A 27,695-nucleotide genomic window follows, 5' to 3' on the forward strand; every position below is an offset into this window, starting at 1 on the left:
CTCTCACATCAATGTTTCTCTCTCTCTCTCTCTCCTTCCTTCCCTCCCTTCCACTCTCTCTGAAAGTCAATTGAAAAAAATCCTCAAGTGAGGATTAACAACAACAAAAAGTCTATGGTGGAGTCTGTGGGCCCACAAATACATTTGCAATATATATTCACCATTTTACAAATTAAGACTTAGTTGTGCTGGTGGAACTAGAGTAAGAAGGAAGTGTTTCCATAAACAATATATAGGAGAAGGAACTCAATCCCCTACACTACTATGAAGGCTTCTTACATCAATGTCTCTCTCTCTCTCTCTCTCTCTCTACCCCCCCCTTCCTCTCTAGAAATCAATGGAAAAAATATCCTCAGGTGAGGATTAATTAAAAAAAAAGTGCTAAGTTTTGAGGTGATTTGTTATGCAGCAATAGATAATTTATACAACATATAATTGTTACCACTCAGGCACTGCCTTCCTTTATGTTGAAACCAATGCTCAAGAGGTAGTATACTAGTGTGGAAAGAACAGGATTCTGCAGGCAAACATATTTGGGTCAAATCCTAGGCCCACCACCTACAAGCTGTGTCTTCTTGGTCAAATTACTTAACTCCAGTGCCTTAATTTCTTCATCTAAAACAAGACAGAGATGGGACTATCAATTTCACAGGGTATTTTTAAAAAATCAAAAAATATATAAAGAGCCTGGTAGCAAATAAGCATTTATTGTAAGTTTCCTCCCCTTTTAAAGGAGTAAATGATTCTGCTAAAATTGAGATAATTTATGAACAGAACTACAACTAACTGAACTGCTGAACCCTAGGGAAGTTGAAAAAGTCTCCTTTTCCCATGGACACAACAGAAGACCTCAGCTGTTGCCAGGGTCTGCCATATAATCACAAAAACAAGGGGGCCAACCCTGTGTGCTAAGTGATTTTTATATAATTTATTCCATTTAATCTTTTCTCAATACCCCATCACTGATCAGGGTAAACTAGGATATACTACATCAGGGTTTCTCAACATGGGCACTATTGATGTCTTTGTTCGGGGGGGGGGGGGGTGTCCTGTACACTGTAGGATGTTTAGCAGCATCTACCCACTGCATGCCAATAGCACCTTCTTCAGCTGTGATAAAAATTATCTCCAGACATTGCCAAATATCTCTAGGCAGGGAGTGCAAAATCGCCTCCACTTGAGGACCACTGTGCTAAATAAAGTATCAAATAGTCACCAAATCTTAATGGCTTAAACTGACATCTTTCTTTGCTCAGGCTACAAAATCTATTGAGTATTGAGGCTTGTCCAGTATCATTTTCATTCTGGTACCCAAGCTGATGGAGCTGTGCCTATCTGGGACACCACCAGTCATTATGGCAGAAGAGAAAGACATAGCAAACCATTTGCTAGCTCTTAGAGCCTCTGCCTTAAAGAAGGCCCACATCACCTCCCCTCACAGGCCACTGGCCAAAGCAAATCCATAGTCAAAGATGACATCAAAAAAAGGAGAGTGAGCCCTAGATGATTTGGCTCAGTGATTAGAGTGTCGGCCTGTGAACTGAAGGGTCCTGGGTTCAATTCTAGCCAAGGACATGTACCTCAGTTGCAGGTTCAATCACTGGCCCCAGTCAGGGTGCGTGCAGGAGTCGAAGCAACCAATTGATGTGTCTCCTTTCACATCCATGTCTCTCTCTCTCCCTTCCACTCTCTCTGAAAAGTAATGGAAAAAATCTCCTCAGGTGGGGATTTAAAAAAAAAGGAGAGTGAATGAATATCTGTAAGCAATTGTTCAGTCCATCGACCCCTCAAACATACAGAGGTACTAACTTTTTTTTTAATATATCTTTATTGATTTCAGAGAGAGGAAGGGAGAGAGAGAGAGAGAGATAGAAACATCAATGATGAGAATGGTCACTGATCGGCTGCCTCCTGCACACCCCAACTGGGGATCGAGCCCAAAATCCAGGCATGTGCCCTGACCAGGAATTGAACCATGATCTCCTGGGTCCTAGGTTGATGCTCAACCTCTGAGCCATGCCCAGCCAGGCAAGGTACTAACATTTTAATCACGAAGAAAAATATTCACAAGTAACTCCACAAAACTCACACCACAGTTTACCAAAATTCAATCCATCTCTATCCAACACAAACACATACAAAAAAATCAATATTCTCTCCACTTTAACACTGGTTTGCAAACTGTGCTCTATGGAAATGAACATTTTCTAAAAGTGCATCAGAGATTCTGTAACATTTAATTCATTTTAATATATTTTTAAAATATATTTGATTCCACACTTTAAATATATAGCCAAGAGAATTAAAAACATATGTCCACACAAACTTCAATCTTTTACTGTTTTTGCAGTATTCTATATATAATTTCCTTAATATGTAAATTTAGTGACTATTAGCCAATGATCATTTAATGAGTGAGTGATAATTTTAACAGTACAAAGTTTACAATGTTTTGTCCCTACCCTATCATTATTCTTTCAGCTGCATGTACAAGGGGAGAAGATGATTTATTGATCATTATAAAGACTTAACATTGTTTTGTGCTGAAGTAGTCACATTTTCAAGGGGTGAAACCATCTAACACACAACAATGAAGGTAGTTAGTCAGAGACCTGGAATGAAGCCATGTGGGGATGAGAGACTTCTAGTTAGCTGAGTACTGCTGTGTGTACATGGGATCCTTCAACTGAGGCCTTGCAAGGCAAGCCAGCTGTGCCATATTCAGAGGTAGAGCAGTGGAAGCTAGATCAATGGAAAAGTAAGCTAGCTATTTATGTTAGGTACAGCTTTTAAAACAAGCTAATAAGGCTTCCTAATTTTTCTAAAGCATACTTTTCTAGCTACCTCCTAGCCTTTGTCTGCCACCTGTAGCCTTGACTGTTCTTTTGATCCATTCTGAATTTTTAAAAAAAATAAACATGAAGCCCAGCTGGCATGGGTGAGCAGTTGAGTATCAACCTAGGATCCAGGAGATCACGGTTCAATTCACGGTCAGGGCACACGCCCAGGTTGTAGGTTTGATCCCCAGTAGGTGGCATGCAAGAGGCAGTTGATCAATGACTCTCTCTCATCATTGATGTTTCTATCTCTCTCTCTCCCTTTCCCTTCCTCTCTCTGAAATCAATAAAGACATATTTAAATAAATTAAATAAATAACATGAAAAGCAAAAAAAACCATATGTCTACCTTAAAACTTATACATGAATGTTCACAGCAGCATTATCCATAATAGTCAAAAAGCAGAAACAACCCAAATATCCACCAATGGATGAATGGATAAACAAAATGTGGTATATCCATAAAGTGGAGCATTATTTGGCCATAAAAAGGAGTGAATACTGAGGCTCTGGCGGGTAGCTCAGTTGGTTAGAGCATTGTCCCAATATGCCAAAGTTTCGGGTTTGATCTCTAGTTAAGGCACATACAAGAAGCAACCAATGAATGCATGAATGGGTGGAGCAACAGATCGGTGTTTCTCTCATGCTCTTTCTCTCTCTCTCTCTCTCCCTTCCTCTCTCTCTCTAAAATCAATAAATTAAAAAAGGAGTGAGTACCAATACATGCTACAATATGGATGAACCTTAAAAACATTATGCTAAGTGAAAGAAGCCAGACACAAAAGATTACATATTGTATGATTCCATTTATATGAAATATCCGTAACAGACAAATCTATAGAGACAGAAAGTAGATTAGTGACTTCCTAGAGCAAGGATGTGAAATCATTTGGTCTGGCCCTGCCAAGACCTCACCAAAGAGAAGCAGTTCTAGACATCACATTAGGGGTGAGTTAATTAAATGTTTCACCAAGTATAGCAGGCTAATTTTTAAGTTGATCATTTTGTATGGCCTGCAAATGATGTTACATATATCCAAATGGTCCTAGGCAGAAAAAAGGTTCCCCACCCCTGGCCTAGAGCTAGGGTGGGGGACTGCTAAAGGGTATGGGGTTTCTTGTTGGGGGTAATGAAAATTATCTAAACTTTATTGTGTTGATGATAGCACAATCCTGTGAAAATTCTAAAAACCCCTGAATTGTACACTTTAAATGAGTGACTTGCATGGTAATAAAACTACTACCAAAAAATAGTTGCCAGAATAGAAATGGGTTTGTTTGTTTTCGTTATTGTCATCTCTTTTGTCCAGATCACTGTAAAATAAATGTGATACAATTTTTGCCTGCAGGTGGGGATAACCGAGGTTCTCAGATAAAGCACTCGATGACACTCTGAAGAACTTCCAGATAGGGAGAAGAAAATGCAATTTGGAAACAAAGCTGGAGGACCCAGATTTACAAGCTTGGTAGAAAACAAAAACAAACTTGAAATTTCACAAAGATATGGTGGCTGTTTTTTTACAAGATAGCACCTGTCACAGAACCAAGTACCAACCACCTATTCTTTGTGTGTGCTCCTTGAACATTCTGCTAGAGGATATTAAAAAGCTACCAAAACTGCTGGAAGGATAAAGGGGCTGGCTATGATCAAGGAACAGGCCAGAATGATGCTTCACATCACAGCAAATTCACTTGGCCACCTTTTGCAAAATAGTATCTTGGGGAGAAAGCCAGTTATGGCATTTTATTAAAACTTTCTTCCAGTCATTCTGCCCGTGTTTTCTGCATTCATAGTTTCCGCCATGAAATGAAATGATTTCATGGCTATAGCCCTGATAACTCCCCACCAGGATAAGTCAGAGAACAGCTCCATGAGCAAAAGTCAGGGTCCCAATTTCCCATGGATCATCCAAGCTCCCACCTCTGCCCCATAGAGGACTGCAGCACAGGAAAGGAAGAAGCAAGAGACACTGTGCGGGGAAACTTCTGGAACAGAGTGACCCCTACACCACAATCTCCAAGAAAGTGAATGGGAATCATTTCTAGTCTCCCATGGATTTAACAGTGATCTACTGAATGCAGTCCATCATAGACCTGAAAACCTTTTCTTCTTAAGCTCCTACCCATGGTAATAACTTATTCCCTGAAGACAAATTCTCAAATGAAAGTCAATGGTGACTGCAAAGTGCTTCCTAGGGCCCACACATGAGTCAACAGAAAAGAATTACCTTTTAACCTTTCTTTTAAAGATTTTCCATAAAAGGCACTTAAGTATGACACTGCTTTCTGAAATTGTGTTCCAAAAATTAGGATATGATAACTCTTATAATCCACACTCTATTAGGAAAGAGGTTCTTCATTTTTGGTGTCATGGACCCTTTGGCACTCGGGTGAAGCTTTATGAATCCCTTTTAGGAATGATGTTTTTAAGTGCAAAAAATAAAACAGGATTAATTACAAGGGAAGCCAATTATATTAAAATAGTTACTAAGATGTTATACTAACTTGTGATATAGTAATACACGGTAGGGCAAAAGTAGACTTACAGGAAAATATGGAAAATAATACAATAATTAATAAATAATAATAAAATAATAAAATAAACTCTGTTTCACGTACTCACAACTATAAACCTACTTTTGCCCCACACTGTATATATACTTATTATGTCATTAAGTATCAAGAACTAGCAGAAACTCTGGTTAACTGCCAAAATTTTGAAGTAGTAATTAGCATAAATGATATTTCAAAATATCTGCAACAACTGTAATGCAATATGAAACTGATTTACTGATGACAAAGTCACAGGTGGGGGTTCATAGTGCTGTGATTAGTTGCCTGCATTCATTAGTTGATGAAAATGCTAAATATTCATTGTTAGTCAAAATAAAGATGTACTTTTTTCTCCATCCAAGGTCAGGGTCACCTTAAATTCTATCCATAGGTCCCTTGGAGATCTGAGAAACCAGGTAAAGAATTGTGTTTAAAAATGAGTGATAACCTAAGATGTGAATCCTTCCCGGAGGGATATAAGTTTTCAGATGTCTGCAGTCTCCAGTTAGAATGCTTTCTTCATAAACAACATAAATACAAAGGGTTGTGATTTTTGTGTTTTTTAATACTGCCAATGCCCTGTACCCAGCACAAAGAAAGTGAACATAAACAAATAAATAAATAGCATCTACACCTGGGATAAAAGAAGTAACCCATGTTTGCTTTTATTCTGGACATGCTCTTGACATAAATCCTGTTGTTAGACTTGGCTGACTCCCTGGAATTTTATCTGGACTAGCCCTTAACCATGGGAGAGAAAGCAAAATCTATACTACCCACAGAATTTATCCTCTGCCTACCTCCTACACTTCTTGAGATTGTTCTCAGATTTCTTAATCAATATTGAAGTAAAATCTCCTGTGGCTATGAATTTTGGCACCCTTAATGGTATCCATGGAAACACTCTAATTGAAAACATTCAGTTCCCATTGGATCTTCTTATCCCATGAAGCATTTAAGAGAATTCGTTTAAATCCTCCCACATATTTGACACCCTATAAAGAGTTTTGCAGTACTAGGCAATACAGATACGGTATGGGGGGAACCTGTAATCTGAGCATTCAAAATAACTCTAAGGAACTGCTTATGGGCATTCAAAACCCTGACTAGGACGTGCTTGGTAAATTTAGCATTTTGTCTGTAATATAAACAGCATTATCAAGTTAGACAAAGCTTATCAGAAATTTCCCTTTACTGCACTAAAAACTGTCCATTAACTTATGCCATAGAAGATAAGGTGTTACAAGCTGGGAGCCACTTGGTTTGTCACCTTTCCTTTATACATGTTATTAAATGACCCACAATTTCTAGTTAGAATCAACATCAGTTTCCCCACTTTAAAGATCCAGTGCTACAAATAATAAATACAGGATTATAAAAAGATCCAGCTCTACTGTTTTCCTCTTGTCCAAGGCACATCTGTTTTGTGTTATCAATCGGTACTAGGGTGAAAGAGTAGAGAATCAGATGCTGCCAGTAAGAAAAGCTACTTTATCTTTTTATACCTCTTCTTCCTTATGTGTAAAACAGGGGTGAGGATGCTGTGCCCCTCTTCTACCAAAAATTTAGGATTACTTCAACTGAACTCAAGCCTTACCCTCACCCATTCCACATCCTAGCAACTGCTGCTCCTCCTTCTAGTGCTCTAGTGCTCACTCAGCAGGAGTGGCTCAAGAAAAAAAAAGAAAGCACAAGGGCACTGAGAGAGCATGGATACAAGCCAAAGCTGACAGAGTTTCAATAACCTGGGATTAGAAAAGCTGTACAAATATATTATCAAGATGTTTCAAGTTGTTATTATTATCAGCTTACTTTTATTGAGAAAAGGTCTTCTGTGCTCATGCCAGATGGCCAAGAGAACATTAGGAAACCATTCTGAAGGATGGTGCTCAGTTATCGAAATCAAGCCAAAAAATTGAACTTCCTGCTATTTGAACAACCCTTCATCCACACAAAGAGCAGAGGAAATGAAGTGCTGCTTCTTTCCTTCAGTTTTCTACCCTAACTGGGTTATAAATATGACAAAATAAAATGATATCACAATCCCAATGCCAAATATATTTGCCAATATTTAAATCTGAATTTAAAATAGAGGTTTTCATTTCATCACCACCCTGTAAGAAGTGCAACTACCCAGGGACCACCATGATATGAGAAGCTAAGCTGTGTGGAAAGGCCCCAGAAGATGAGATACCACATAGAGAGACTGGCCATGGACACTGTGGAGCCATTCCTAAGAGTGAAGAAGCCATCTTGGAAGTGGAACCTCCAGTCCCAGGAGCCCAACCAACACCATCTAGAGCAGAGATGAAATGCCCAGCTAAGACCTTCTGAAATCCCTGACCTACACAACTATAATTGATACTATAAGCCACTAAGTTCTGGGGTGGGTTTTCAGACAGCAATGGAGGACCAAAACAGTCATCACCTCTTACATGAGTTTTGGTACCATCAGAGAAGCAACAGTGAGGTGGCCTAAGCATTCTTCAGACAAGAGTGAAAAATGAACAAGGGTCCTTCCAGCTGGCTCAGACCTCAGAGTCACTCATCCTTAATCCTCATTAGAAGTTAGTTACAGCAAGAAATGGATCACCTGACTTCTAGCCAACTCATCCCAATAAGAATCACTAAACCCCTAGGGGCACTAATGGTGAAAGGCTGCCTCATTGGAATAAGGTCTCCCAATAGCAGGAAGCCTGGAGTAAGACCCTAAAGTAACTGCTGACTCTCCAGATAAATGACCTCTTGCCTTTAGGAATCCTCTCCAACTGTGTGAACCCCTGAGAAATCCTGTAAACTGTTTGGCAGGTACCTAATCAACAATAGATATGCAATATATCAATATGCTAATCTCTCAAGAGCAAGACACAGGCTAGTCTTAGAGTCTGTCTTCCAGCTACAGCCCACCTGAACCAAGGAATCTGCTAACAGTCAGTCTCAAGGCCTTGTCAAATTTGTAAAGGAAATGAAATAAACACCCAATACCACACAGCAAAGGACTAGGTGGGTCATCCAGGCAATTTTATTGAGTATTTTTAAATCTATAGTTGTTTCTTCAGCTCCAGCCAACAGGGACGTGGCCATGCTACCTATAATCTATGGTGCCATTAAAATTAGTTCTAATAAATAGTCCTACCATAGTTAGAAGAATGATTGGGAGTGGGTGAGCCCTCAAAGAACACTGAGGAATGTTACTAAGAATAAGGAGCCCTTTCTACTCTGCAAAGTCTTTTACAGTTTTTGTCCTAAAGCAATCTTTGGAGAGAAGTTACTTCTGTTATGCTCACTTTACAGACCAGGGAACAGGGGCACACAAAGATTGCAGTGAGTAGAATTTAGGTTCAATTTATATGTATCTATACACATCAAGCCATGTACAAAAGCATGGATGATCTGAATGACTATATAACTAAGATGACTATATAACTAAGATAGCCAAGATGGAAAATATAGCAGGGAATTTAAACTCTGGTCTGCCGCACTAGAAGAATAATTTCACCTTTTCCTTGCCCTTTTCCCCTCTAAAATACCCCACCCTCAGAGGTAAAAATGATCAAACTAATGATTATTTCTGTCAACTTTCAGAATCAAACTGCTTCCTTTACCAGGATTTAGAGTTACTTTAGTAATCTATGCCAAAATACAGAAATTGCTCTGTAGTGTATGGCAAATAATATTTTTATCATAGTCCTAATATGGGAGAAAAAGTTGAATGACCTTATCCCAGGTAACAGAAAGCTGGTGTTTATTCTACAATATTGTGATCGCATATAAAACGAGGTTACCAGGAGCTGGGAAAGGGGGAATGGAGAATTATTATTTAATGGATAGAGAGTTTCTGTTTGGGATAATTAAAAAGTCCTGGAAATCCCATAGTTGTGATGACTACACAACACTGTAAATGTACTTAATGCCACTGAATTGTATATTTAAAATGGTTAAAATGGTAAACTTTATGTATATTTTACTACAATAAAAAATTTAAGGAAAAAATTCCTCCATGAGGAAATAAAACAGCCATAAATGGCAAAATCACACATTAACATTTCAGTGGTAGAAAATGACTCAAGAAAGAAAAGTTAAAACAGTTTGTATTTTATGTTACATATATGTCAATCTGAATAGTTTGAAAACCTTTTAACCATAATTTTCCAATCTAAACACATAAGAGATTTCACAGTATTGATCACTCTAATATTTCATATCTAAAAACACTATAGACCTAGATAGTACTTTAACCAAATTATCAAAATTTAAATCAGCAATGATGGGCAATGAGACATCATGTGCCTCCTGATGCATTCATTACCTGAGAAGGACACACCACTTATGCAGTATCCAGGCAAAAATGCAAAATCTTAATCTAAACATAGAAGCCACCAACCCAAACTTGGTACATGCTACAAAACAGTGTCATGAAATGTCATTGTTCAAAATGTCAATGTCATGAAAGGCTTACAGAAACTATTCCAGATCAAAGGAAACTAGAGGGCCATGACAAATAAATTCAATATGTGATCCCTGGCTGGGGACAAATGATGGAATTGGAACACAGACTGCAGACTATTGTATCAATATTAAATTTCCTGAATCTGAATAATGGCATGTGCTTGTGTGTAGTTTTCAAATTTAATACTTCATTAGAAAACTGCTAAAAACAGTATGTTGACTAGATACTGTAAGGATAAAGGAAAAAGAACTGTTCATAAATGCTGTAATCTAGTTAGTGAAAGTGTTTCTCACATAGGTATGGGATAGCAATTCTGAAACTACTTTATGTGTATACTAGAATTAAACAAACAGATAAATATATAAATTTAAGCTATTACAGCATAAAAGAACATGATGTATGCAACCTAATCAAAAATGGTTTAGTATAGAGAGATGGATGGATAGATAGATGATAGATAGATGATAGACAATACAGATGATGATAGATGATAGATAGATAGATAGATAGATAGATAGATAGATAGATAGATAGACAGATGATAGATAGATAGATAGATAGATAGATAGATAGATAGATGATAGATGATTGATAGATGATGATAGATGTCAGATAGATAGATACATAGATAGATGGATAGATGATAGATAGATAGATAGATAGATAGATAGATAGATAGATAGATAGATAGATAGATAGATAGAAAATCAAGGGAGGGAGGGAGGGAGGGATAAAGGAAAATGTCACCAATAATAAGACATACGAACTCTCTGAACTCTCTGATACAATGCACTAAAAAGGGTGCATCATCATTTTTCTAGTATTCTCATGAAAAAATGTACAACTTTATTCAAACCATAAGAAAACATCAAAGAAACCCAAATTGAGGGGCATTATACAAAATAACTGATCAATATTCTTCAAAAGTGTCATGAAAAACAAGATTTAGAAACTATTACAGACTATATGAGTCTAAGGAGAAATAACAAATGTAACATGAAATCCTTGATAGTATCCTGGAACAAAAATAGACCACCAGTGGAAAATCTGATGATATTTAAGTAGTGTCTATGCTTTAGTTAATAATAATGTACCAATGTTAATTTCCTGTTCTTGATCATTGTACTATATTAGGTAAGGTATTAACATTAAGGGTGTAGGGTGAGAAATATAAGAGAATTCTCTGTACTATTTTTGCAACTCTTCTAAAAGTCATTTTCTGTAAGTTCATCTCTTGACTGATTAAACTTTCTTACTGTATTCCATGTACATGGTAACCTCTACTCCCACTCAAAACTCCACAAGAACAATAATACAGGCCTTTTTAAAAATATGTTTTTATTGATTTCAGAGAGAGGGAGGGAGAGAAAGAGAGAGACAGACAGACAGACAGAGAAACATCAGTGATGAGAATCATTGACTGGCTGCCTCCTGCACGCACCCTACTGGGGATTGAGCCCACAACCCAGGCATGTGCCCCAACCAGGAATTGAACTGTGACCTCCAGGTTCATAAGTCAGTGATCAACCACTGAGCCACACTGACTGAGCGATATGGGGATTTTTTTAAAGCTTAAACCTACATGAACAAGAGAAAGAGAAGGAACAAAATTATGGAGGTTAGAAAACAGATGGAGGCCTGGCCAGTAGCTCAGTTGGTTAGAGCACCATCCCAATATGCCAAGGTTGTGGGTTTGATCCCCAGTCAGGGCACATACAAGAAGCAACCAATGAATGCGTAGATAAGTGGAACAACAAATCGATATTTCTTTTTCTCTCACTCACTCTCAAATAAATAAAAAAACTTTTTAATAAAAAGAAGAAAACAGATGGGCATATGGTGACTGCAGGAAATGGAAACCAAGGTCAATTCAAACAACAGACTCTGACAAAGGACACAACTCCCTCTGAGGTGTAAACACAGCTAGAAGCAGGAGGATAACAACATTTCAAACCTAAAACACCATTATTTTAGGCAGCACTAACAAAGCACTGCCAAATAAGATACAACATGATAATTTACCACTTAGTATTTATCTTAGACTTATTAAAGGAGATCTTTTGGACTTAGATTTTTCATTTATCATTCCTATATACATAAAAAGGAAAATAAGTAAAATTAATTGTTCAAAGTTTTCCTAAAACTTCTTCACATTCAGAATTGGACTTCTGTTGATCTTTTTGGTCAATGTCCATATTTTTCCACAGTGCTGTCCTCTGTGTCATCAACAGTATTAGGTGATGCGGCATTTCTTCTTAAGAGTCCATAAAAAGAAACTGGAACCGTTAGTACTCAGCTTTGACATTAGGTAAAGCTAGATTATTTTTTACTCTTGCTTTGAGTTTGCTGCTAAACACAGGAGGAGCATCCAATTTACCACCTCTCTCACTACCCCCACCTCCTACCCATTTGGTTCCTAAGAGTTAACAGTGCTCCACTCTAGACTCCAGTATCCTTTCCCAAACCACATAACACCCAGTCTGCAAGCTCTAATGCCATGTAAGATACCATTAATTGTGAAATGTCCTAATATTAAGTGTGTGGGAAATGAAAGAGGGACGTATGCCTCAAACATAAATAAAGCAAATCACGACAGTGTGGTATTTAGCATAATGATAGAAATACAGATCGATGAAATAGAATGGACAGTCCAAATATAAACCCTTATATTTATGGTCAATTGATTTTGGACAAGGATTCCAAAGCCATTCTATTGGAAAAGAATGATGCTAGGACAAGTGTGCAATAAATGATACTAGGACAACTAGAGATCCATATACAAAAAAATGGAGCTGAACCCTTCTCTCACACCATATATAAAAATTAACTCAAAATTGATCAAAGACCTAAATATAAGAGCTAAGACTATAAAACTCTAAGAAGAAAACATAAGAGTAAATCTTCGTGATCTGGGGTTAGGCAATGGTTTCTTAAATATGAACACCAAAAACCGTAAGTGACAAAAGTAAAAAATAAATAAATTACCTCACTAAAATTAAAAATTTTTGTGCTTCAAAGGATGCTATCAAAAAACTGAAAATAGCCCTAGCTGGTTTGGCTCAGTGATCAGAGCATCGGCCTGAGGACTGAAGGGTCTCAGGTTAGATTCAGGTCAAGGGCACATACCTTGGTTGCAGGCTCGTCTCTGGACATGCAGGAGGCAACTAATTGATGTGTCTCTCTCACATCGCTGTTTCTCTTTCTCTCTCTCTCTCCCTCCCTCCCTCTCTCTTCCTTCCACTCTCTGAAAAAGCCATGGAAAAAATATCGTCAGGCGAGGATTAAATTTTTAAAAAGTGAAAAGACAACCCATAGATTGGGAGGAAATTTTTGCAAGTTATTTATCTAATAGGGGACTTGTATATATAATATATAAAGAACTCTTACAACTCAAATTTTATAAAGACAAATGACCTGATTTAAAAAATAGGCAAAAGATCTAAACAGACATTTCCCTAAAGAAGATATGCAAATGACCAATAAGCATATGACATCATCAACATCATTAGTTATCAGGGGAATGCAAATTTCTCACCCACTAGGATGGCAATAATCGACATACAATAACTTTTGGTGAGGACGTGGAGAAAGTGGAATCCTCATATATTGCTGGTGGGAATGTAAAATGGTGCAGCAGCTTTAGAAAAGAGTCTGGCAGTTCCTCAAAAGGTTGAACATACAGTGACCATAGGGTCCAGTAATTCCAGTCTTACGTAATTAACCAAGAGAAATGAAAACATACATCCACACAAAAACTTGTACACACAAATGTTCATAGCAGCATTATTTATAATAGCCAAAAACTAGAAACAATCCACTCTGCTTTTATTACTCAGTACAGTCTCCCATTCTAGATGTAGAAGAATATAGAGTAGGGGTTGGCAAATTTTTTCTGGAAATATTTTAGGTTCTGTGGGCTATACAATCTGTTACAACTACTCAATTCGGCCACTATAGTGGGAAAGTAGCCACAGACAACACTTAAACACATGAATATGGCTGTGTGCCAATAACACTTTGTTTATGGAAACTAAAATTTGAATCATATAATTTTCACGTCATGAAACATTTTTTATTTTTTGCCAACCATTTAAAGATGTAAAAGCCATTCTTAGCTCATACCTCATACCCCCCCACCACCAAAAAAATTGGGGACAGGATGGATTTGGCCCACGGGCTATATTTTTCCATCCCTTGACAGAAGAATGCTTTCAGTATCAGAAGCACTTCAACAAACTGAAAAGTAAGAAGGAGCAACCAAGTCTTAAAACTGTACAATAATACTTACCTGAAACAGAAAGGCATACTACTAAAGTAGGCCTCATCTGGAAAATAGGGACAAAATCATTAAGAATGTTTATTGGAATTAAGTTCATTAATACACAAAATAGTTCAGAATAGTCCTGGATACACAGCAAGCCACTGAGTAACTATTTCTGATATTATTAGCAAAAAGATATTCATACTGACTCCAAGAGAAAAGACAGAGGCCATGATTCCATTTCTGCAGTAGTACAACATGTATCAGAATTAGAGAGATTACTTTTAGGTCTAAAATGTCCAGCCATGCATGGTATTTTTCTCAAGAGAGTCCAAAATTCTTAAAACTAGAGTAAATTTTATTTCAGCACCAGGAAGCTGTTATTTACATGTAAGATAAATTTCTAGAAGAAAGGTGAGAGTGTAACAAAATGTTTGAGTTACTGCTCTAAAAAATCACCCAAAGGATTTTTCAAAGGAAAAATTAAGATTAGGGTCAAGATTCCATTGTTGATTACGTATGAGGCCAATGTTAGAACCAACAGGGGAACTGACTTTCAGCAAGGATCCGTTTCATTTACAAAACTATAAGAAGTTAATATTTGATAAACAGCTCAGAGCTCCTCTATTCCACCTAACCACTTGCTACTTCTTGGATTAAAGTTCAAGGCACTTAGGCAGAACCATTTGTTCAAGAATTAGAGAAATATACTACTTGTCCCCCCACCCAATCTTGTATTGCAGATCCGGCAGCACCAACAGAAAGAGTAGAGAAACCATTTACTTATCATCATGAGAAGTGGCTCCAATCGTATTTACTAGGCCTGCAAAGGAAGGTTTATAATTCATAATTAAACAGAGCACCAGTGCCTGCCTATTCCAGATAAAATTACATTTTGAGAGAAAAAAAATCAATACTCATTTTGATTTCTCAACTTTAAACAATGGAATGCTGACAAAGCACCCTGCTATACATTCACCCAACCACCTGTCACCAACATCAGCCTAGAACACAAAGGGCTATTTTTATGTAGTACCCTACGGAGACAGATAATATCCCATTGCCATGGCAACAAGTTTTCCAGAACATACGTTACCCCATGAAGAATGCAAAAGAGAACAAAGCTGTTTCTTTGCATTTCCCTTTACTTTACAGTATATGAGAATTCTAAATTTTTTTAAGGCCTCAATTTGCTCAATAGGGCCTTAGTGAGTCTAAGCAACATACAAAGAAATCCTACCTGGATACATATATACATACAGGAATGCTATCCTTCAGGGAAAGGAAAAAGCCAAACTAATGCAAAGCCATATGCCTAAATGTTGTAATATGCTTTCTAATCCCCTGAACTAATTCATCTCCAGAACTAGGGTGACCTTTCCCACCATGTGCAGCTTACTCCTAGCAGAATCTCCAAGAGGGCCACTCCACTGCTACATTTTCCCCAGTGCCCTGAACAAGAACAAGCATTGCAACTCATGAAAATGCCCCATTCTGATCAAAAAGCACACATCCCCCATATCCAAATGCAGACAGACAACCCCACACTCAAGGCTTCCGTGGATAAGTGTGAAAAGCAGCTCAGATAAGCCAGTTGCTCCTGTCCAACCCTCTCCTATCCCTCCTGGAGGTCATACTCCTAGACCCTGCTTGGCACAAATGAACTTCTCTCTCTCCCCACACCAGCCATGCCCCATTCTCGGTAGGATCCAAGGCAGTGGTTCCCAGTCCAGACTATAGCCTGTGCTGGCCTTTCCTCTATTTGTCCCCCAGAGCCACTCTCAGTCCTTCATCCCTCTGCCCAGGAGGCTGGTCTCTATAAGCTTCAACACCCAGGCTCCCCTGCCCCAACTTCCACTTAGGTGAAGACAGTGAGAGGCACTTCAGCACATCACATGGCCGGAGGCAGAGTGGGTTATCTGCCCCTCAGCCCACCATCCCCTCCCTGGCCACAGCTCTGGCAATGGCTGCGTTCTTCTCTACTGTGTCTGTTGGGGAGCCACCTTTCACAGCTCCAGCAACAACATTCCCTCCCTTGGCCACTTCAGATCTATGGACAGCACTGGCTTCCTGCTGCTGCTAGTCTCTCCATGCCTCAATAGCTCTGCTTTCAGTAAAACCTTCCAAGCATGCTATTTCCTGCAGGGCCCTGAATTTCTGATGGTTTCCTTGGCTTCAAAGTTTGATCAGCTTTAACCCTAGACTGTCCCATGTTCTGCTTCACCATACCACAGAAGCTCCTTAGAAATGGCCCAAAACCCTTCCTCAGACAACGCCCCCCCCCACACACACACACAGAGAATCACTGTTTAAGGAAGAATCCCAAAATTTACACAAAATTGCTATAAAAACAATAGCCTCTCCATTAATGCAGCATCAGGAAACCTCCCTTTCTTTTTTTAGTTTGTCTACTCAATAAAGACTGAATTTCAACCCAAAAAATTATGAAAGGTATTGCCAGAAGTCACTTATCTGTGTTTTCCACAAATTGGAGATGATAATATCTATCTAGTGGTTTTGTTGTGAGAATTAAATAAAATGAACTTTCTACACATTTTTTATTTTAAAAAGATCCTAAAGGAAAAAAAAAACTCAAAAAGCAAGCACACCAAACATCTCCAGGGTCAAAAAATTGTTCGCATATAATCATCTTTTTCACAAGGCTGACCCTGAACTAAGGGAGAAACAAAGAGATTACTGTATTAAATATGTTCTTTTGAAGACATGGAGGCAAACATTACACATTTAAGAAAGCCTGCTTTAAAAAAAATAAATTCCTAATTGCTGGCATTTATGGGGTTTACTTCAATTAGTCAGGAAATTAACACAAGTGAACCACTTAATTACCCCCAGGAGGCTGAACAAAGAAATTTTTCTGTAAACCAACGGCAAAGTGTTAGAAATGAATTAAGTCAAAACATTTATTGCCCTAGGCAGTTTGCTCAGTGGTTAGAGCGTTGACCCACGAACTGAAGGGTCTCCGGTTCGATTCTGGTCAAGGGCACATACCTCAATTGCAGGCTTGATTCCTGGCTCCGGTTGGGGTGCCTGCGAGAGGCAACCAATCAATGTGTCTCTCTCAAATCGATGTTTCTCTCCCTCCCTCCCTTCCACTCTCTCTGAAAAGCAATGGAAAAAATATCCTCAGGTGAGGATTTTTTTTTTTTAATATATCTTTATTGATTTCAGAGAGAGGAAAAGAAAGGGAGAGAGAGAAAGAAACATCAATGATGAGAGAGTCATTGATCGGCTGCCTCCTGCACGCCCTGACTGGGGATCGAGCCCGCAACCTGGGCATGTGCCCTGACCAGGAATCGAACCCCGATCGCCTGGATCCTAGGTCGACGCTCAACCGCTGAGCCACGCCCGGCCAGACCTCAGGTGAGGATTTTTTTTAAAAAATTACTACCAACCTAATGTTAACAGCCTCTCCTGGTCATGAATTAAATTCTGTAGCTGGGTTTCTCCGGTCACTTAAAAATCACTTCTTCTTTCTTGGAAGTAGAAATAATAGTGGTAAATAAAAGAGGCCCAACAGCCAGCTGACACCTGCTCCAGAGGGACTATCTGGAGTGAGAAGAGCTGAGAGGGTCAGATAGAAAGGTCAGGAGCATAGAGAGTTCAGGGCCAGGACTACAGGGACTGCAGAGACCGCAGGGTGAGGTCCTGGAGGAAGCAGCTGAGCATTCATTCACCCCGGGCTTCCTTCCCCCTTGCAAGACAGACTAGAGGGGGAGGGACCTGGGTTAGCCAGCAGTGCTGCTGTCATTCTGACGCTGGAAATAATGAACTCAGAAGAACTGGAATTTCTAGTCCTGACACCTCAAAGCAGGGCTTCTTAACCATTTTTGTGCTGTGGCCCTCTTTGGCAGTCTACATGGACCTCTTCTCAGAATAATGTTTTTAAATGCATAGAATTAAACACTTAAAATACATAGGATTATAAACAAAATATATCAAAGTATAGCTATCAAAATATTAAAAAACAAGTTTGTGGTAGTAACACATTTATTTCTTTATTAACACAATGAATAAGATCAGCCAATGTGTCTAAACTATTGTAAATTGTCATTGAAATATCTGAAACAATTGTAATATGATTTTTAAAATATCCTATTTCTACCGGTGATAAAGTCACAGGTACTGCTAATACTTCTGTAGTTTGTTGCCTACATGCATAAGAGAAAGAAATGCTCTATTTCAGTCAGGGGTTAGTATAAAGATGTATTTTTTTCCACATCTAAATTCATAGACCCCTGAACTGAATCCTGCTTTAGAGTATTTTGTGCAGGAGTGGGCATGCAGGGCATTCACATCTGCTTCTGCACTTTTTTCCCTATCTCCTACTAGTTGAGAGGAAAAACAAGCTGCCTAAAGGCTAAAATTGAAAATAACTTAGAAGATACATATTTGCCAGTTCTACCTGGTATAAAAAGTGAATTATGCATGAAAATGTTTTTTAGAAAGATAAAGAAATTTGAAATGAGTGGTGAAGCAAAGATATATATACATATATATTCTGGCCACAGAAAGCTAATCAGAATAATTTTGTGCTTCAGAGAACTCTGATAGGCAAGTGTGGTGGAAAGACTCTAAGGTGCCCCCCCACCCCAAATAATTCTCACTTCCTGTTGTCTGTGCTTTTGTACAATCCTCTCCCCTTGAGTGCAGACAGAACCTGTGACTTGCTTCTAACCAACAGAATATGGCAAAGGATCTAAGCCAACTGGAGAAAATCTCCTGCTAGCCTCAGAAGAGCAAACAGCCATGTTATGAACTTCCTATGGAGAGGGCCATGTGGCAAGGAACTGTGGGTGGCCTCTAGGAGCTGAGGGTTTTAGTCCTAAAATCACAAGGAAATGAATTCTACTAACAACCACGTGAGCGTGGAAGAGGTCTCCAAGCTCCAGAAAGGAATGCCACTCGGCCAATGCCTTGATTTCGGCCTTGTAAAACTCTGAGCTGAAGACCCAGTTAAGCCATGTCAGGACTCCTGACCCATAGAAACAATTCGGTAATAAATATGTGTTGTTTTAAGCTGCAAGTTAAATTTATGGAAATTCATTATAAAGCAATAGATAACTAATGCAGTAACCAATAGAGAGGGTGACAACATTCCTAGTTTGCCTAGGACTGTCCTGGTTTGAAAACTGAAATCCCCACATCCCAGGAAACACCTCAGTTCTGAGCAAGCCAGGTTGGCTGGTTGCTGCTATGATCTGAACATGTTTGTCCCCGCAAAATTCATATGCTGAAATCCTAATGACCAATGTGATGGTATGAGAAGGTGGGGCCTTTAGGAAATGCTTAGGCCAGGAGGGTGGAGCCCTCATGAGTGGGATTAGTGTCCTTGTAAGAAGAGGCCAGAAAGCTCTCTAGCACTTTCCGCCATGTGAAAACAGGGCAAGAAGGCACCAGCTATGAACCAGGAAGGGGGCCTTCACCAGACTCCAAATCTGTCAGTGCCTTGACCTTGGACTTCCAGCCTCCAGAACTGTTGTCTATAAGCCACCAGTCTGTAGCAGTTTGTTATAGCAGCCCAAACAGACTAAGTTGCCTACCAATAGACAAGTACTGATGAACAGAATGATATAAATACAAAACACTAGACACATGCCTTTAGAAAACAAATAGAAAGTTTCAAAAAAAAAACCTGAAAAGGAACCAAACTCTCTTTTAAAAGTTACCAACAATTAGTGAAACAACTCAAGATTTCCTCAAAACCAATTTTCTATACCCTTAAAGTAGGGCAGTCCCTAGTTATAAGTATGAAACTAGGGCATGTTCAAATCTATCTTGTATTTCTAATCTTCACTTTGTTACTTTTTCAATCTCCCTATTGGTTTTCCCCAATTACTCTCAATCAGTTCTCAAAGATTGTTATCCTAAAGACTGCCAATGGCTTGACTGCATGGAACCATCACTCAGTCTTGCCATTTGACCACAGACCACGGTTACTTTTCTGCCCATATTAAGTCCCTGAATGTTCCCATCTCCTCTAACCATCCCCAGATTTCTTCCTTAAAGATAAAACCTATGAATCATATGATGTCTGAGATTTTCTTCAGGATAATAGAAGAGGAAGGGAACAAAGGTGGGAATGCAGATGGAATGGAACTGATCATGTATTGATGGTTGTTGAGCCTGGGGGGCAAGTGCAGAGGAGTTTAATGTACTTTTCCATCCACGTGTTTGAGATTTTCCATTTTTAAAAAGATGAGAAAAAAACAAGTATATGAAAGCCTAATCAAAGATCCTCTAACACTCTCAAGAATATCAGTGTGTATTTTGCTATCTATGAAGGCATTTTTAATGTTTAGAACAGTTCCCTCGTCATGTGACACTCTATATAAAGACAAATGCCATCTACTTTCCTTAGTCATAAAGGTCTCTACACCACCATAATTATGAGTCATTGTAAGAGTAGGTAATGAAGACCTTTTTATTAAATTTATTGGGGTGACATTGGTTAATATGACCATACAGGTTTCAGGTGTGGGTTTCCATGTTACAATATCTGTCTATTGCACTGTGTGCCCACCACTCAAAGTCACATCTTCTTCTGTCACCATATATTAGGACCCCCTTCACCTCCTACCCCCCTAACCTCTGGTAACCCCTATGTTCATTGCAATGTTATTCACAGCAGCCAAGACATGGAAACAACCAGTGTCCTGCAATAGAAGACTGGATATAAAACTGAAACTTGTGAAGATATTTAAAAGGGAAACATAAGGCCCTGGCCAGGCAGTCCAGTTGGTTAGAGTGTCACCTAATACGCCAACGTTGTGGGTTCAATCCCCAGTCAGGGCACATAGAAGAAAAAAAACAATAAATGCATAAATAAGTGGAACAATCTCTCAATATCTCTCTCTCTCCCCCTCTCTCTAAAATCATAATTTTTTAAAAAAAGGAAACATAAATGAACTAGAGCTACATGTGTCAACAAAGATGAATCTCAAAAGTATAACAATGGGAGGAAAAGCAAGTTGCAGGTTACAAAGAGTATGATACTCCTCATTTTAAGTTCAAAAGCCATACATAACAACATATTGTTTTAGTGACACACACACATCTACACACTAAGAATTAAAATGTTTTTACCTATACATATATATATACACATACCCACACAATATACATACACACAGAATACATCACATATACATATAATAATTTTTTTTTCAAGTCATGCACACCAAATTCAGGACAGCAGTATCCTCTAGGGTAGGGATGGAGGAAAATGGGATCAAAAAAGGGGTCACAGGAAATTTTCACACTAACTGGGCTGTTTTACTTCTTTTTAAAATATATATATATACATACATATATATCTTTACTGATTTCAAAGAGAGAAAGGGGAAGGAGAGAGAGATAGAAACATCAATGATGAGAGAGTCGTCATTGATCAGCTGCCTCCTGCACGCCCCCGACTGGGGATCGAGCCCGCAACCTGGGCATGTGCCCTGACCAGGAATTGAACCTCGATCTCCTGTATTCTAGGTCAACACTCAACCACTGAGACACGCCCAGCCGGGCCTGTTTTAATTCTTATGCTGAGTGGTACATACAGTTATTTATTAGGTAATGCTTTAGTTTTGCATAACTGAAATATTTTTTATAAAAGAGTCAACAAGTAACAATTATACAAATGTCCTCCTCTTAACCAGACAATGGCTTGGCTCCAGAACTTATTCTATCTACTTGCATTCATTCTCTTTTACAAAACAAAAACAAAAAACACTACCTCAAACAGCATATATTCCTAGTTGCTGTTTTAGTATAATGGCCTCTATCTTCCTAAAGTATATGCTACAAAAGGATATAGAATAAAGATGCAAAAATAAAAAATTGTTTCAGTTGTTTTTAAAAAATAGATCTAATAATCTACAACAGGAAAAATGTCTTTTGCGTATAGTTTTCTTTAATGACTAAACAGTTGCTTCAAAGAATTGCAAGAAAACCTTTAAATATAACTTCTTCCCAAAGGAGAGGCCATGTGCAAAAATTTTTAGAATATCCCTCCTTCTCACAGCTTTGTTTTACTTCGTCTCAATCAAAGCTGCTTAAACATTACTTATTGGCTTTTCTCCCATTCAGTGATTTCCCCTGATAATACAAAATCAACAGTGTTTTATAACTATTCCCCTTCAAGTCTAAGAGTTAACTACAAGTCAGACACAGAAGGACAAAAACCAGAGCGGCTGGCACAGCTCAGTGGTTGAGCGTCAACCTATGAACCAGGAGGTCATGATTCAATTCCTGATCAGGGCACATGCCTGGGTTTCAGGATTGATTCCCCCATAGGGGGAATGCAGAAGGCATCCAATCAATGGCTCTCTCTCATCACTGATGTTTTTCTCTCTCTCTCCCTCTCCCTTCCTCTCTCTGAAATCAATAAAAACATATTTTTTTTTAAAAAAGACAAAAACCGTATGGTCTCATTTATATGTGGAATCTAAAAATAAACCACCCACCCACCCATGCACCCCCAAATTTAGATACAGAGAACAAACTGGTGGTTGCCAGAGGGGGAGAATTGGTGAAGGGAGGTCAAAAGGTACAAACTGTCAGTTATAAAATAAGTAAGTCATGGAGATGTAATATAAGGCAAAGTGTCTATAGCTAATAATAGTGTATTGTATACCTGAAAGTTGCCAAGAGGATAAATAAAAATAATCTCATCACAAGAAAAAAAAATGTGTAGCTGTGTGGTGATGGATGTTAACCAGACTTATATGGTGATGATTTCACAATATATACAAATATAAAGTCATCATATTGTACACCTGAAACTAATATAATATTATATGTCAATGATATCTCAATAAAAAATAAAGACATCATTTCAAAACAAAAACAGAGTTAACTATCATAAAAATAATTATGACTGCTTGAAATATGCACAGCATTCCCAGAGACTAAGACACCATCCTAAGAGATAGATATTATAAAGAAGTCTGCACAGTTTGTTAATTCATTATGTCATATACAAAACTTGCCAGTTAAAGGTAGACATTTTATTTTTAGATGCTATATTTCAAATCTTTTCATACTCTAACTCTGAAAAATAATAACATTGGCATTGCACCCGGCCGGCGTGGCTCAGTGGTTAAGCATCGACCTATGATCCAGGAGACTGGGTTTGATTCCTGGTCAGGGCTGAAGCCTGGGTTACGGGCTCGATCCCCAGCAGGGGGTGTACAGGAGGCAGCTGATCAATGACTCTCATCACTGATATTTCTATCTCTCTCTCTCCCTCTCCCTTCTTCTCTCTGAAATCAATAAAAATATATTTTTAAAAAAAATTTTTTTAAAACATTGGCACTGGAATGTAAACTCCATGAGGACAGGGATTTGTGTTTGATTCATTGCTATAGCCTTAGCAGCTAGAACAATGTCTACCTGATGCACAATAGAAACTCAAATGCCTAAAATACCCTTCAAACCCAAAACTGATTCCCACCACACCCTATGCCTTCCAGTAAAATGCTAGTCTTTGAAAATACCAATGAGAAACTTCACAACCTGGGAAACCCATCACTCTAACACTTCTAGTTCTTTGTCTTGAAGTATTAAACAAAAACTATTTACCTTTTTCTCAGATATTGATATTTTCCTTTTTTAATTTAAGTGTTTCATTCTACCATTGTTCTATCTAGTACTAAAATCCTGCTTTTAAAATAAATCAGCAAATGAACATAAATACTCTATAAAGAATCCAAAAGGCCTTTTAAAATAGGCTATTATGATGCATTAGAATAATTCAAGATGGCAAATAAGCACCTGAAAAGATACTCAAAATCATATGTCATTAGAGAGTTGCAAATTAAAAGAACAATGAGATACCACTACATACCTATTAAAATAGTCAAAATCTAGAACACTGACAGCACCAAATGCTGACAAGGATATGGAACAGCAGGAACTCTCATTCACTGCTGGGGGTGTTGCAAAATGGTATATCCACTTTGGAAAACAGTTTGGCAGTTTCTTATAAAACTAAACATACTTTTATCATATGATTCAGCAATCATGATCCTTGTATTTATCCAAAGGAGTTGAAAACCTAAGTGCACACAGATGTTTATAGCAACTTTATCCGTAATTGCCAAAACTCAAAAGCAGCCAAGATGTCCTCCAGTTGGCGAATGGATAAATAAACTGTGGTACATCCAGACAATGAAATATTACTCAGCACTAAAAAGAAGTAAGCCACCAAGCTATGAAAAGACATAGAAGAATCTTAAATGCATATTGCTAAATGAAAGAAACCAATCTGAAAAGATTATATACTGTGTAATTCCAACTACACAACGATCTGAAAAAGGCCTAACTATGGAGACAGTAAAAAGATCAGTTGCCTGCCAGGGGTTGGGGGTAAGAGGAAGGGATGAAGCACAGAGGTGGAGCACACAAGATTTTAGAGCAGTGAAAATACTTTGTATGATATTATAATGATAAATACATGTCATTATACATTCACCCAAACCCATAGATTGTATATCACCAAGAGTGAACTGTAATGTAAACTATGAACTCTGGGTGATTATGATGTGCCAATGTAGGTTCATCAATTATAACAAATGTACCACTCTGGTAGGGCATGTTGATCATGGGGATGGCTGTGCAGGTGTGGGGGCAGGGAGTATATGGGAACTCTGTATCTTCCCCTCAATTTTGCTGTGAACACCAAACTGCTCTGAAAAAGTAAAGTCTATTAAAGTATATATATTTAATAAATATATATATTTCAACTGAAAAAAAAATCCCTAAGATAATTCACTTCCATAACAAAGTAACAGGCATAGTGGTTTATTTTTATTCCAAGTAGAAGACAAAATTAAGTATTTTTATAGAACATTTAATCTAGGTAAGATTTTCATCCTTCCTAAAACATTATGGTAATCTTAATTGTATGCTTATTAAGGAGAACATCTGGCTGTTACCATAGAAACTACCAGAGCTGGTTAGTGCCTCCACGATTTGAGCAGTTATACCTGTTGGGTGGCTTAATCCTGAACTTACAGGTTCCTGTTTAACAGGGAAAAGCTAAAAACATCTAAATATTTTAAAGAATGGCTAACGCACCCATAGTGTACTGCAACTCAAAGTGAATGAAGCATGTGCGTGCACATACACACACATATACATACTCAAGACACACAACACCACACAACACCAAAGTGGTTGGTAAAAGTTAAGTGGCTGCTGGCTTTGGTTTGAATCTCTTCTGATTACGTTTCCCTGTCCAGGATGCCTTTCCTGTTCATTTTTGCCTGTAAAAAGAATATTGGATTATGGCAACTGTGTTAAGTTAATGGGGAAGGATGTATTTTATTTTGCTGGGCTGAAAAGGGGAGCTTAAAACTCTGAGATTTACTACAAGCAATCTTCTAGGGAGGTCCCCTTTTGCCAGTCTTTTTGCAAGCAAGTTTCCACCAAACATCAAGAATAGAATCTCACTGATGCAAAGATACTGGCCTTGGATTCTTTTTAAATTATCTGTACCTCAAAGGAGCATGGCTTCTAACACCAGGAAAACCCCCTCCCTCCTAAGGAGTCATCACCCAGCATATTCAGATTTAATATATACACCTTCTCTTATCACGCTCCATGTATTACTGACAACAAAATAAGCCTTAATAGGTGCCCAGCTGTCACTTGCTGTGTGGTCTGTCACTTATTCCTCTTTCAACTGAGAAGTGACAGCATTCAATAAATGTATTATGCTTGGGAGCATTCTGAGGGCCTGCTGTAATAACCATGGTTTGTGTTTTAACGCACTGACTTTTTCTTTACCTGGTCCAGCTCAACTGCTCAACAGCAGTGGCAGAACTGTCTACATAGCGAGGACTTCTTTTTTTATTGAATTTATTGGGGTGACATTAGTTAATAAAATTATACCGGTTTCAGGTATACAATTCTACAATACATCACCTGTATATTGTATGGTTATCACCCCAAGTCAAGCCTCCTTCCATCATCATTTTTCAAGGACTTCTTAAGGTACCATCAGCCATGCTAAATTCCGTGAATACTAATTTTATTTTCAGAAATCCTGAATTCTAGAAGGTGAAAAGATTGCAGAATGCCTAAAGTTATGCTCACAGGCAGGCATAACCATGCTCCAGCAGTATAAAAAATACCTACAATGATACTGCAAGTGAACCATAAAACCCTCAGTTGTCTTTGGAATTCGATTTTAAAGTAGCATTCCCCACTCTAAATATTCAATTGATGTTAACTTCATACTGGCGATTGCTTTTAAGAAAAGCTTCATTTCACCTTTTGGGCCTGATATTAAGAATCTCATCACCATTTAGTGCTGGTAACGTCAAAAGACAAAGTGCTTATCAAGTAGTCTTTCTCCAAGCTCCAAGTAAAAGAACAAAACAAAACCAGCATCTACGGTGGATCATCCCTCCTCCTTTTCCAGGTTTGGAGCAACCAAAAGGAGGTAGCTATGACACATTACTTTCCAATTCTATTTCCAAGTCGAAGTAATGATAATATGGGCCATACGGCTGTCCCCTACGGTGGACCTCTGAGGTCCACCTCCAGCCCTAAATAGGAAGCTTGGCTCTGCCCTGCCAGGCGTCCCCCTGCAGTCCTCTGTGCCCACTCTGCAACTTGTCAATACGGCTTTCCAGTTTAATACGAATATTCAGAAATATGTTAGTGGGCCATATATAGGTAGTAGATATGTATACAGAGCGGACAGCATTTAGTCCTGGGCCCCGGCCCTACAGAAACACACACCACACATCCTTCAAGTTCAAATCCCAGCAAGTCACCCCAAGCGCCCACCCCTTCCCACCCAGCCAGGAGAGGGAAAGGCAGGAGCGGCGAGCAGGGGTTAAACCAGAACCAGCCAAACCAAACACCACTTCCAGAACCAGGCAAACTTTGGGTCGGGCGGCTACAGAGCCCCACGAATGGCCGAGGAGGGAAGGGCGTTCCAGTTCGTCTCAGGGGGGGAAGCGGGGGAGCGCACCCAGCACTGCTATGCTGCAGAGGAGGCTCGTGTCCCCGGGAGAACAAGGGCGTCGCCTCCATTCTGGGATGCGAAGCCCCTTCTCCGAGACCTGGCCGAGGCCTTGGGGTCCCTGTGGGCAGCCCTGTCGCCCCACCCCGCCTCCTCGTCCACACAGAAATGATCCCCCAGACCCGCAGGGGCGCGAGGACCTACCTGGTGCAGCGTCTCGGCGGGCAGCTGCGACGCCCGAAACAGGTCGGCCACCGGGCCCGCGGCAGCGGTGGCTGCGCCGGGGGCGGCCCTGGCGGCCTCAGGGGGCCCGGACCCGGGGCCCCCGCTGGCAGCGCCCGCGCAGCGCGCGAAGAGCTCAGAGTAGCACTGCTGCTCGCCCTCGCTCAGCAGCATGGGCGGCCCGGAGCCGCAGCCCGCGCCCGCCGCCGCCGCCGCCTCCATGGGGCCTGGAAGGGGCCCGGGGTGCACTGTCCCCGGCTGGGGACCTGCCGCCTTCACCGCAGCCTCCGCCACCTCAGCCTCGGCCGCCGCCGCCGCCGCCGCCGCCGCTGCCTCCACCACCACCGCGGTCCCCACGTCCCCACGCCCCCACGCCCCGCAGCTG

The 27,695-nt window shown here is 39.4% G+C and overlaps 1 protein-coding gene across 2 annotated transcripts in view; it reads right to left on the reverse strand.

Annotated features, from left to right (window-relative positions):
* Positions 1-27,532, reverse strand: part of REPS2 (RALBP1 associated Eps domain containing 2) — a 173,465-nt gene extending 145,933 nt beyond the window's left edge. For both annotated transcript variants that reach the window (XM_087813660.1, XM_016211178.2), the window contains exon 1: positions 27,293-27,532. In XM_087813660.1, the coding sequence (XP_087669786.1) occupies positions 27,293-27,532 (240 nt within the window). The remainder of the gene's footprint in view (positions 1-27,292) is intronic.
* Positions 27,533-27,695: the final 163 nt, after the last annotated feature.

Source organism: Miniopterus natalensis, chromosome X (genome assembly GCF_054644295.1).
Source record: "Miniopterus natalensis isolate mMinNat1 chromosome X, mMinNat1.hap1, whole genome shotgun sequence".
NCBI lineage: Eukaryota > Metazoa > Chordata > Mammalia > Chiroptera > Miniopteridae > Miniopterus > Miniopterus natalensis.